The 12,248-nt window shown below is 40.6% G+C and overlaps 1 protein-coding gene across 1 annotated transcript; it reads left to right on the top strand.

Annotated features, from left to right (window-relative positions):
* Positions 1 to 705: 705 nt before the first annotated feature.
* MRPL39 (mitochondrial ribosomal protein L39) lies at positions 706 to 10,977 on the top strand. The gene is made up of 10 exons (XM_042021170.1): positions 706 to 802; positions 2,132 to 2,338; positions 2,566 to 2,705; positions 3,342 to 3,441; positions 4,740 to 4,807; positions 6,017 to 6,129; positions 7,665 to 7,730; positions 8,926 to 9,079; positions 10,093 to 10,140; positions 10,826 to 10,977. Exons 1-10 carry the CDS (start codon positions 760 to 762, stop codon positions 10,925 to 10,927), a joined length of 1,041 nt encoding a protein of 346 aa, XP_041877104.1. The 5' UTR covers positions 706 to 759; the 3' UTR covers positions 10,928 to 10,977.
* The last annotated feature ends 1,271 nt before the right edge of the window (positions 10,978 to 12,248 follow it).

Here is a 12,248-nt window from a genome sequence, read left to right as displayed (position 1 = left end):
TGCTTGTTGCAGTAATCCCCGCTGCAACAGATTCCACAACCTCTTTCTCAGGCGCACAGTGGTGGGATTCTTGGGGTTGTCCTGTGCAGGGTCAGGAGCTGGACTACAATCACAGTCACAGATTCACAGAATGGTTTGGGTTGGAAGGGACCTTAGAGATCATCTCGTTCCAACCCCTTGCCACGGATAGAGACACCTGCCACTAGACCAGGTTGCTCCAAGCCCCATCTGATCTGGCCTTGAACACTTCCAGGGATGAGGCAGCCACAGCTTCTCTGGGCAACGTGTACCAGGGCCTCACCACCCTCACAGGGAAGAATTTCTTCCTTATATCTAATCTAAACCTATGCTCCCATGTCCTTCCTGTGCTGGGACCCCAGAGCTGGATGCAGCACTGCAGGTGGGGTCTCAGCAGAGCGGGGCAGAGGGGCAGAATCCCCTCCCTGCCCTGCTGCCCACGGGGCTTTGGATGCAGCCCAGCACACGGGGGTTTTCTGGGCTCCTAGTACACACGGCCGGGGCATGTCCAGCCTCTCACCCACCAGGATGAGATCTCCCGATGATCGTTGTGGGTCTCTTCCAACGCAGAATACATTCTGTGGCTCTGAGTTGTGCCGGGGCTGCTGAAGGGAGCGGTGACAGCCGAGGCCCGGGCGGCTCCTGCCGCCCGGCGGCGGCGCGCAGAGCGGCGGCGGAACCGCGCGGCCCTTGCCGGCGTTTCCGGCGGAGCTGGGGAGGTGGCACCCTGGCGGTGTGAACATGGCGGGGCCGTGGGCCGCTCGCGAGCTGCGGGCCGGAAGCCGTGAGTGCGGGAGGGAGCCGGGAGCCGTGAGTGCGGGAGGGAGCCGCCGGGAGCCGTGAGTGCGGGAGGGAGCCGCCGGGAGCCGTGAGTGCGGGAGGGACCCGGGAGCCGTGAGTGTGGGACCGGGCCGAGCTCCGGCTCGTACTGCGGCGGTGCCTTCAGGGGCTGAGGTGCCGTTATTAGGCCGCAGGGGAGTTGGCCTGTCTGAGGGAAAGGCCTCTGCAGTCAGGGAGCGACATTAACCTTTGCATAGAACCACAGAGTAGCTGGGGTTGGAAGGGACTTCTGGAGATCATCCAGTCCAACCCCCTGCCGGGGCAGGGTCACTACCAGCAGGTGACACAGGAACGGTGTTCAGGTCCTGGTGGATTTGGAATGTGTCCCGGGAGAGAGACTCCACACTCTCCCAGGGCAGCTTATTCCAGTGCAGTGCCCCTCTCCACGGAAAGAAGTTCTTCGTCATGTTGAAGTGAAACTTCTTGTGTTTTAGTTTATGGTCATTGTTTCTCCTCCTGTTGCTGTTCACCACTGAAAGGAGTCTGGCACCAACCCCTTGGCACCCGCCTTTGAGATATTTATATACATTAATGAGATCCCCTCGCAGTCTTCTGCAAACTAAACAGGCCCAGCTCCCGCGGTCTCTCCTCATAAGAGAGATGCCCGAGACCTCTCATAATCTTTTTGACCTCTTTTGTTGCCTCAGAGTATCCTGTTGTCACTTCGTGCAGGCAATGCAGGGGCCCAGCATGGTCACTTGCTGGAGCTGCATAAGTGCTACCTTGTATATATTGAGACAGACAGGTGGGTGATCAGCAGTGTTGTAGAAGCCAACACCTTATAGAGAGGTTTTGAAAACTCAGAACGCACCACAGAATGGTTGAGGTTGGAAGGGACCACAGTGGGTCATCTGGTCCAACCTCTCTGCTCAAGTAGGATCTTCCCAGAGCACATGGGACAGGATTGTATCCAGATGGTTCTGAAACATCTCCAGTGAGAGGGACTCCACACCCTCTCTGGGCAATCTGTTCCAGTGCTCGGTCACTGCACGGTAAAGAAGTTCTTCCTCGTGTTCACGTAGAACTTCCTGCCCATCTGTTTCTGCCCATTGCCCCATGCCCCATGGGCACCACCGAGCAGAGCCTGGTCCATGCTCTGACCCCTCCCTTCAGACACTGAGAGATATGGATGAATTCCCCTCTCAGTCATCTCTCAAGGCTGAACAGGCCCAGCTCCCTCAGCCTTTCCTCATAAGAGGGGTGCTCTGCTGGACGCACCCCAGGATTGCTTACTCTAGGAATATTGCTTACTTGGTATCTCTCCTATCACCAGGGTACATCTCCACACCAGCTTTCTCTCAGCTGACACGTGAGGAGGTGGTTCGGATGCGTAACGAGCTCTTCACCAAAGAGAAAGAGAGACAATTGTCTCTTCACCCACGGATTGAGAAAATCAAAGTGAAATACACTGGGAAGTTGCACCCTGGTAGTGTGTTTGTCATGAACAAGGCTCTCTCTACGCCATACAACTGTGCCATGCGTAAGTGGATGGACTCCTGAACTAGCCCCTCATGGTGAATGTTGTGCTGCCAATTGAAGTAGAAACAGTTAATTTTTGGAGGCTTTTTTCACAGTTCATCTTTCCAATTCATTTATAAATATGAAACTTGCAGTTTGTTGTTACGTATGCAGCAGTATGAACTGCAGATCCTGAGAAATGTGGTTAATAACTGTCTAATACTTCAGGGTTTTTTTTACTTTCTTTAGATTTAAGTGAATGGCACTGCAAGAAATCTGTTCTGGCTGTTGTGGATGGCGAAATCTGGGACATGTACAGACCCTTGACCAAATCATGTGAAATTCAGTTCCTTACCTTCAAAGATGAAGATCCAGAGGAAGTAAACAAGGTAAGTTATTATCTTATTCCATTGTAGGTGACCCTGGTTCTCTGTACCTTGCCTCATTGCAGGTGGCCCTGATTATGACCACTTGAATCTATGTGCACCTTTCAGTTCCATGCCTTTCTTGCTTTCTTTGTTGTCATTAAAGTTCAGGCATTTTTAATGTCTTTTTAATGGTGCATCATGGCTATCATTAGCTGGACCAGCATGTGGGCTAGGTGAATTGTTGGCATTCCTTTCAATTGTTGTATTATTCTATGATTTAAGATGTAAATATCTCCAGGGTTACATCTGGCTTGCATTCTAAGTGCAGTTTTGATTTTTTAAATTTGATTCTGTTTGGAGAATCATCTCTGGATAGAAGTTTAAATACTAAAGACAGTAATCATAGCATCATGGAAAAGCTTGGGTTGGAAGGGACATTAAAAGCTCATCCAGTTCCATCCCCTGCCATGGGCAGGGACACCTTCCACTAGACCAGGTTGCTCATAGCCCTGTCCAGCCTGTCCTTGAACACTTCCAGAGGTGGAATGCTTGGATTGGCAGCTAGGTTTCTGCATCATCCAGTTGAGTTTTGGGGGGTTTTTTTTGGAATAATCAGCTTCTAGGCAATAAATCCATGTTCTGCAATTTTCTTCGCAGGCGTATTGGCGTTCCTGTGCCATGATCATGGCATGTGTGCTAAAGCGAGCGTTCAAGGATGAATACTCAGTCAACCTAGTTAAAGCTCCAGAAGTGCCAGGTGATAAAAGTGTTTTGTATTGGTTGTCTTTTGCTGCTTCTTAAGTGAGTGTTTAGTAACCAAACTTAGAAAAAAATCAGAGGCTCCTTTTCCAATGATTGATAGTACTTAGCATTGATACGTGTATTACACATTATTATAGTTGCCTTTAATTTATAATAGCCACGCTAAAACCAATTTTGTTATCAATGTTCAGAAAACTGGTCCATGTGGCCACTGGGTTTCAGACCACTTAGGATTTCATAGCTGAAATTAGTAACTAAACTTCTGTATTGTGAAGTGTCATGAGCAAGGTTTCTAGATGTGATGTGACATGTTTCTGTGGAATTCGTTCTAATAACTGCATAGACTTGTCCAGCACTTGAGTTACTAAAAATTACAATGTCTACACCAAATTGGAAGATTATTGAGGTACAAACAAGCTTAGTAACGACTTGTGCTCATCTGTGATCTGATTTAAGATTTAGAAAAGTGAGAAAATGCACAAGAGAGGAGGTCGTTTCAATAACAAAGCCTGCATATTTATGCCTTTAATATATGAGAAGCTTGGTTGCTGGTCACGTGGAGTGCTGTAACTGCTTCTCTTTTTAGCAATTTCAGCATTTGTTATGATTGATAAATACAGGTAAATATTTCAGTTCTACCAGAATTCGGAATAATCTTGGATGTACTCAGCTATGTCATTATACTGTATGTATAGAAATAGTGTGAGCTTACTGGGTTCTCATAGATTTGATTTCTAAATAGCCATAGCTGAATATACACAAAAGAGTGTTCTAAAAACTATCAGAGAAATTTGTGTTGCTTTTACCAGAAGTTGGTGCCGTGCTTGTGTCATGGATAAACATTTTACTTCAGCTCTAATATTGTCTTATTCCTCTATGGAATAAATTCCTCTTTATATTTAATAGTTCGCATTTATTGCATGAAGCATACAATGGAAAAACTGTGAAGTATTTTTAAAGTGAGTGGTTTTGGTTTTTTCCAGCAGTGTTAGATGCAGTTTTGTGAAGCAGTGTATCTTTTCCTCTCTTTTCTGGGATTCTATTATACTGACATTGCATTCAAACTCCTTTCAAACTATTTTTTCATTCAGTGAAGTGAAAGGAAATTAAAACAACCCAAGTTCAATCTGCCATTTTATAGTATAATCAGAGTTGAAAACTTTTGTTTTATGATGAATTTCTAAAGATAATTCTGTTTTTCTTTCATTCATTTTGGTGTAAGAATATAATGTGACTGTGAAATACATACTTTGTTACAAACATGAGTATTTTTTCTTTGGATTGGAATTACAGTGATCTCTGGAGCTTTCTGTTATGATGTAGTTTTGGACAATAAACTGAATGACTGGAAACCAGCAAAGGTAAGCACTTTTCAATCGTAAGCCCAAAAACTTGTATAGCTTGTGTCCTTGTCCAGTTGTTCTTTTTTAATAGGGGAGAAGGGACAGAGCTTTTTTTCCCTTTTAGTTACTACACATCAGGAGTACTCTTTGGGAACTGATCTCAATTTACCACACACTGGTTCTATGGCAGGGTGCCCTCAGAGTTCCTTTCAGATGAAACTAAACCTTGAGCTTCTTCCACATGCTTGCAGGCTTTAGGTTTGTGGGGCTACAGAAAATTCTAGTCTGGAGTACAATTTCAGAAACAGTTGATGAGGCTGTTGGGACCTCAGTGCCATCTTTGTTACTGTACAGATCTGTTCCTCCTCAACTGCTCTTGTTTGGTAATATAGATGCAGCCACAATCTTTGTGAGAGTAGAGCCTCTGAAAATGAAAGTGTGTATAAGGCGCATATTTTTTGGTGGTTTACAGCAGAATCAGTTTGTTGTTGAATAAAACCTGTAAGCACATTCAGCTGCATCTCTCCTTAATAGCTTGCTTATATTTCATGCTCTGCAGTTAATCTAATAATATGAATACTCTGAATCTCAGAACTGTTTGTGATCACAAATGTTTTACCCATCTGGTGCCCATTCTTGTTCTTGTGCCCAAGAACCAGAATTTTTCTTCAATGTGATCTTGTAGCTGAAGTAATTTATTTAGAAATATTTTCTACATGACATAATAAATGTAATTTCACCTCATAACAATTGCTTATTTACTAGTAAATCTGAGTTATGCAGAACTTCAGATTCTGGTCCAAGGGGACCAATTCTTATTTATTAAATATTCAGTACCCTTTTTACACTTTCATCTATCACAGTAGAGCTTATTTGTAAGTGAGGACACCACTGTGGGAGACAAGATATATAGATGAGTATTTAACAGTAGCAAGGCTGCGTGTGTAGTACCATGTAGGGAAAACCTGGTCAGTTTAATTAATATATATTGTTTTCGATGGAAAATTGCCTATTGACTTGACTGGACATGGAATCTGTCCATTAAAACAGTGATGATCTGTGGCACTCTTATGACAATAGCAAGACAGTCCTACAGTAAAATTGCTGTATTTAGGGTTTATAGTAGATGATCTTTGTTGTTTTGACTAATGTTTAGTATTTGCTGTTCTTTATCTGTTCACTACAGTTGTGAAAAGGTGGTTACAATTTTTATGTCCTTTTTTTTAGGACAACTTCTGTTCTCTTACAAGGGATGCCAAAAAGCTGATCCATCAAGACGTGCCCTTTGAAACACTGCATGTTGAAGCAAAAGTAGCACGTGAAATGTTTCAGCATAACATGTGAGTGTCTGAATTTTCCTTTCTTTCAAAGAGGTAATTAGAAATCAAGTCAAATCTCTGTTTGGTTTTATAAATCTAAAATAAGATGTGACAGGTGAAGTAAGAAGGTACTTTTCCCACTGCTCTGAATGAGCCTGCCTCCATTCTCTTTCCACCAACTTGCTCACACCAACTTACTTAGTTCTTGTTATTCTCCCCAGTGGCCAACACCAGGCACCTTTATTGGATGTAGTTTTGTGACAAACTGAAAGACTAAGACTTCTTTTGCTCACTAGTGAGCTTCAAGATTCCACTACTATTAAATTGAAACTCTGGTGGTTAGCCTTGGCTTGGTAGTTAGTTTCAGCCTTTGCTGAAAGGATTCCATATTTAAAGAAATGTACATTTTTCATGTCCTGGTGTCTTCAAATGAAGATTTGATGAAATGCAGGTTTTGAACTCTGCAGGGGGAAAATGGGTAAAATACTTTGGTCTGTGCTATAAAAAAAGTTTGTTCAAAACCTCCTGTCTTCTTCGCTGAAAAAAATACCTCAGCTCTGTTTTGGGAAAAAAAAATTTCTGGGCCACAGCTTTTTGGCAGGTGGAGAGATGCAGGGAGAAAATGATAAATAATTTATCATTTTGTAAACCAAAATTAAACTACGATGAAGCTCAAGTTGCAAAATAGCAAGTTTTTTAGCTTAATGTTGAGGTGATTTTAGTGTGACTTATGGATCATCACCTCCGCTTTGTTGGTTGCACAGACAGCAGGTGGGAGCTCACTTTTGATGGTACCTTTAGGTACTGCGTAGAGAAAGCACAGAGAACGCTTTGCTGTATTGTAGGTGACCAGCTGTTGAGGAGTACACATTGCATAAAATCAGTTTAGGTGGTCAGATGGTGTCTTCTAGTCTTACAGGTGACTTGAAAAACTCTCGTTTGTAGTAGTAGGTTCATTGTATCTTTCTGAATAAAACTCTGCTGTGGGAGCATGGCCCTCCTATAATAGACTGGAATCGATATTTCAATAGGAAGGGACCTACAACAACTGCCTAGTTCAGCTGCCTGACCAATGTGGGTTTGACAAGTTACAGCAAGTTACAGCATTGCCCAGATGCCCCTTAATCAGTGACAGGCTTGGGGCATCGACCACCTCTCCAAGAAGCTTGTTCAGTGTTTGAGTACCATCTCCTAAGGAAAAGCTTCCTAGTGTCTGGTCTGAACCACCTCCCGCACAACACTGAACCATTCCCAAACATCATGTCTCAGGATCCCATGTTGACTGTGCCTGATGATTGCATTATTTTTAAAGTGTCTTTCAGTAGTGCTCAGTATAATCTCCATAATTTTTTCATGAAAAATGTTGACTAACATCTCTGTTAATGAAGCATGTCAATATGTGTTATCACTAGGAATTTAAACCAGTCTCAAAGCTCACATAAACACAAGCATGATTTTTAGGAATTTTAAATGAATTAAATTAATTTCTGAACTGTTCTTATAAGTACTAGGTGTTAAAGGTGAGGATTTTTAAAATAATTTTTTTTCTTGTCCAGATACAAAATGGAGATGATAGAAAGAAAAGCTTCTCAGAATATGGAAGGAATTGTGATGTTACATAGGTAAGCAAAACTGAACTCCTATTCTGTAATGATTCACTGAAATATTTGACTATATTGCAAGTACTCTCTGCAAGTGAGAAGAGCAAGTTACTTGTGATGGCTTTAAATTTAAAGATCACTTGTATTCATTACTGTCTGCGGTCTGTCTTAAGATGCTTGGGGTGGTTTGCTTGCTTGTTGTTTTTAATACAACTGTTATTTTGTGATACTTTGTAATACTACATTTCTGTTTCTTTTTATGTTAAGGGTGGTAAATGCCAGAGAAGTCTTACTACTTTCAGTGCTTTTACATGAAAACTAAATAAATCTCTACAGCTTGACAGGTTAAATAAAATACAAACCAAATACTTGTTTGAAAACAAGTGTTAGCATTGTATAATGGATTTTTCTTTTTCAAAGTTGTCAAGATTTTCCTAACTTGCAAGTTACTGCTTTGTAGTGGCGGAGGTGGGAATAGAACAGCTTGTTGGGATACAGTGTAAGACACAGAGTTCTTAGTCTGGAGGCAGGAGTTTGTGTTGTATCTCATGCAATTAAAAGAATTTCTCTCTATCTTAGGCTGTTGTAGGATATTCAGTTTTCTAGATGTCTAAAGAGTTCCTCATTTGTCCACATCTGTCTAAAGGAACAGATGTCTTTGCAGTGATGGTTCTTGAAATTTTAGAGCAATGTTGTGTCATTCTTTCCTTCTTTCCACTCTGGTTTGCTCAGTAAAGGGGAAAATGGGCTTACCTATTGATTTCTGGGAGAGGTTTGTTCTGAGTATTTCTTTGCTGTCTCTCTTTTCTTAATTGATTTGCAGTTTTCCAAGAACTGAAAGGGAAATAACTGTGCAGGTTGTAAACACTGTACTGTGGAAAGTAGGTGGTCTTGGAGACAAATCTTTTGCTGGTGAATGACAGTTATCCCAGTTTTAGAGCCAACATGGCATCAAGGACTTTTTAAACCTAAGATCCTTTCCTAGACTTGAAGTTTAAGTTTCCTAAGTTCATTTAAGGAAATTGTGTGACCTATACTTTTGGTTTAGGAAACTTAAAAATGCTGAGCTGGGGATTTGTTTAGATTTGGTTAGTGATTTGTGTGGATTTTCTTTCTGTTGATTGGAATTTGCTAATCAAAAATAAAACCTAATCTCATTGTACTTCACTTCAAATATATTTGACATCTAGGCTGGGGTTTTTTTTCATCCCCCCAGGTTTGGTGACTTTGTAGATGTTAGTGAAGGTCCTCATATTCCAAGGACAAGTTTCTGTTTCCAGTATGAGATAACGGCAGCCCATAATCTTCAGACTGACCAGTCTGAATTGATGAGGAGATTCCAGGGTGTGTCCTTGCCAGTCCATTTGAAGGTAAGTAATCCGTTTTTCACACGTTTTCCTTCCTTAATTTAGAACATTTTGCCTATGTTCCCATCTTTGTTAGCTGCTGTGTTGGTAGCTAAACGGAATTCAGAATTGGGAGCAGTAGAAAGGGAGGGCCCCGATGATGACTGTGTTGGATATTTGGGGTTCATTTTCCTGAAACTGTTGTGGATATGCAGTCAGAACTAGAAAAGTTTTCATCAGAGGGCCCATGATGTTATTTTTCAGTATGGAAAGTGTTGTTTCGGCTATGTAATTTCTGTGTGGATATTTCATTCTGCTTGCCTAAGTTGTGCGTGCCAGTCTTCTGGCATCAAGGCTACTGACTGCTTAAAAGAGCAGAACTTTGTATTTATACTCATGATAAATACACCATTCAAAGAATTTCATTACACCAAAGTAAAATGCAGCAACAACAAAAAAAAATCCTAGCTCTAATGAGTCTTAAACAAAGGCTTTGCTGAATGGAAGGTGGGGGCAGGAGTCTTTTTTCCTGTTCCTGTTGACTTACATGATTTTGACCTTATGGTCTAGCACAGGTACTACTGTCTTAGTTGGGGAAGTTTTCAAGGGTTCCTCATCTCATCTCTGTGTTCCCTTCCTAAGCATAATTCCCATTTTTGTCAATTAACCCCTCAAGGATTCCACACAGTGGATGAATCATAGAACCATAGAATGGTTTGGGTTAGAAGGGACCTTAAAGTTCATCCAGTTCCAATTCCCCTTCCATGGGCAGGGACACCTTCCACTGGACCAGGTTGCTCAGAGCTCCAGCCAACCTGGCTGTGAACACTTCTGGGGGTGGGGCATGTAATGGGTAGACATTTATTCAAGTCCCCCACGTGAATATGGGCAATTGGACACCAAAATTGGAAGTTGTGGCATTTGAACTGGGCATTATTATTGTTTTGTGCCATCATTTCTAGACATTTGTCAGAATCTATTCTATGATAAGATTATTTTTTACCTCTGCTAACATCCTTTAATGACATTTCACACAGGCTCACCACACTGTGTGGCACAAACTGCTGGAAAGATCAAAGAGGCTGGTAAGTCTCCCTAGTGAAATACAGGTTACCAGATACAAAGGAGGACAATTTGAATGATTAGGGGTAGGTAGTATACTCAAGAACTTATCTTTAGGAATGGAAATATTCACAGGTGAACAGAAATCAGAAATCTAACTGCTTGTTTAGTAGAGGACATGGTAGCACTCTTTCTGAGGTTTGTTATTAAAATGCATCGTGCCATTTAAAAAAACCCCATATACTATTTGATCGATATGATTTATACAATTAAAAATATTTTAAGGTAAATGGAACTTATAAAATTATTATTAATAAATGTTATAAAATATTATAAGCCACATATAACCAAATAACCACTACCAGTACATGTTTAAACATAGGAAGTCTTTGTAAAAATTAAACAGCGGCTGTTTTAGAGCCTTCAGATCAAAAATTTTACTTACTTATTTGGCAAGAGACAGAAAAAAAAAGTACTTTATGTCTTCCAAAACTTGTTAGCCAAGGATGTGTTCTGAGCCTGCCCCATGACATCTTCCCTGAACTTAGTTTGAATATTCTTGTATTCAGGTTGTTTAATTTTGGAGGAGATGATAGTCTGTGTACGTTGTCCTTTCCTATCACAGTGACAGTATGAGAGGAGGATTTTCAGGATCAAGGAGAGTGAAATAATTTTTAAAAATCTAGCAAAATTGATATCTTTCTGCAGGTCACTGAAGAAGAATATTTGGAAGCAGCAGAACGTCTTGAGGCAAAAGATGGAACTGAAGAAAAAGATGAAACTGAAGAAGGAAAAACTGTATCAATTTAAATTAAGTTGAACCTCTAAATGTACATAATAAAATGTATATTTTTACATGACTTGTTTGTGCCTCATACAAAAATTAATTTGAATTCTGTGACCTAAATCACAGATAAGTATAGACACAGGTATACATGAGATGTTTCAGTCCACTTAAAAGGTTTCCTTAAAGAAAAAAAGGGCAGGGAGAGGGAAGGGAATGTTTTATCTGCAATAACTTGCAAGTTGCCCCTGTCCTTATCTTGACAACAGTAATTGCATGTGTCCATCCATATGTTGTTGCCTACTGCAACTGAAACGACAACTGAGACGAGTAGTATCTTAAAAAGATACCCTTAGAGGTATGTAAAGGTGTAATTGTCATTGTTTTACCAATACAAAAATAGCAGAATGTAAAAGCCAGAAAGTTCTTGGAGTTTAATGATTTCTTTCTGCTGCACAAGTGCAGTTAAAGATCATTTTCCAGAATAATACCAAGAATGTAGTTCATTACTTGCATCCCCAGTGTAGTAAGATTTATTATGCATTTTCTTTCTTTTATATTTAAATATGATGACTTCAATTAAATTTCACAAGGGAATTTTGTTAGATGGTGTTTTCTGACATTTTGTATTTTCATTTCTAACTCATTAGACTTGTTCTTACTATACCAGAGGAGATTTTTATTACTTTTTGAAGTGCACATATTTTCTCTGAATTTTATGCCAATTATTATTTTTACCATTAACTGCATCACATGGTTTCTAATCAGTTGACACCACAGTTTTGTGAGAGCAGGGTAGTATTCAACAAAATACAATTAGGTATAACCCATGCTTTCTCAGGATACTAGGAAAACTGACGGTTTTTTCTCCTCTTGATTAATGATGCGGAGGACTTTTTATAATGGTATCAGATGCTTGTTTTTTTGAAATAAAATTGTGATTTAAAGTTTATCTTCAAAGTACACATACGCATTTAGACATTCTATATATTTTCATTAAACCAAACTTGCCAGAGTGTACTTTAGCTTTGAACCTCTTCTTCTGTTGCTGTTGAAGAAGCAGGCATTCTTGTCTTGAGAAACACAAAAATTTGCTGTTTGTGTTGGTTTCTGGGTTGTGGGTTTGGTTTTTTTTTCAGTTTTGGTTGGTTGGTTGGTTTTTGTTTGTTGTTTAATGCCATACTTGCCATCTCTGATTAACCCAAGACTGGTGAAATTTTGCCATCTGAATTTTGGGATCCAATCCAGGTGGTCTGTTTTGGATCTTAAGCTTGTTCTATTACAACCCACAGAGTCCCCTGATGTCTACTTGCTATTTTGGGTATCCAGTTCAGAATTCCTCCTAGA

This window comes from Corvus kubaryi, unplaced genomic scaffold (genome assembly GCF_017639235.1).
Source record: "Corvus kubaryi isolate FWS band 111438036 unplaced genomic scaffold, C.kubaryi_AGA036_p1.0 37127, whole genome shotgun sequence".
In the NCBI taxonomy this organism is placed as follows: domain Eukaryota; kingdom Metazoa; phylum Chordata; class Aves; order Passeriformes; family Corvidae; genus Corvus; species Corvus kubaryi.
This window is presented reverse-complemented; position numbering and strand designations above follow the sequence as displayed.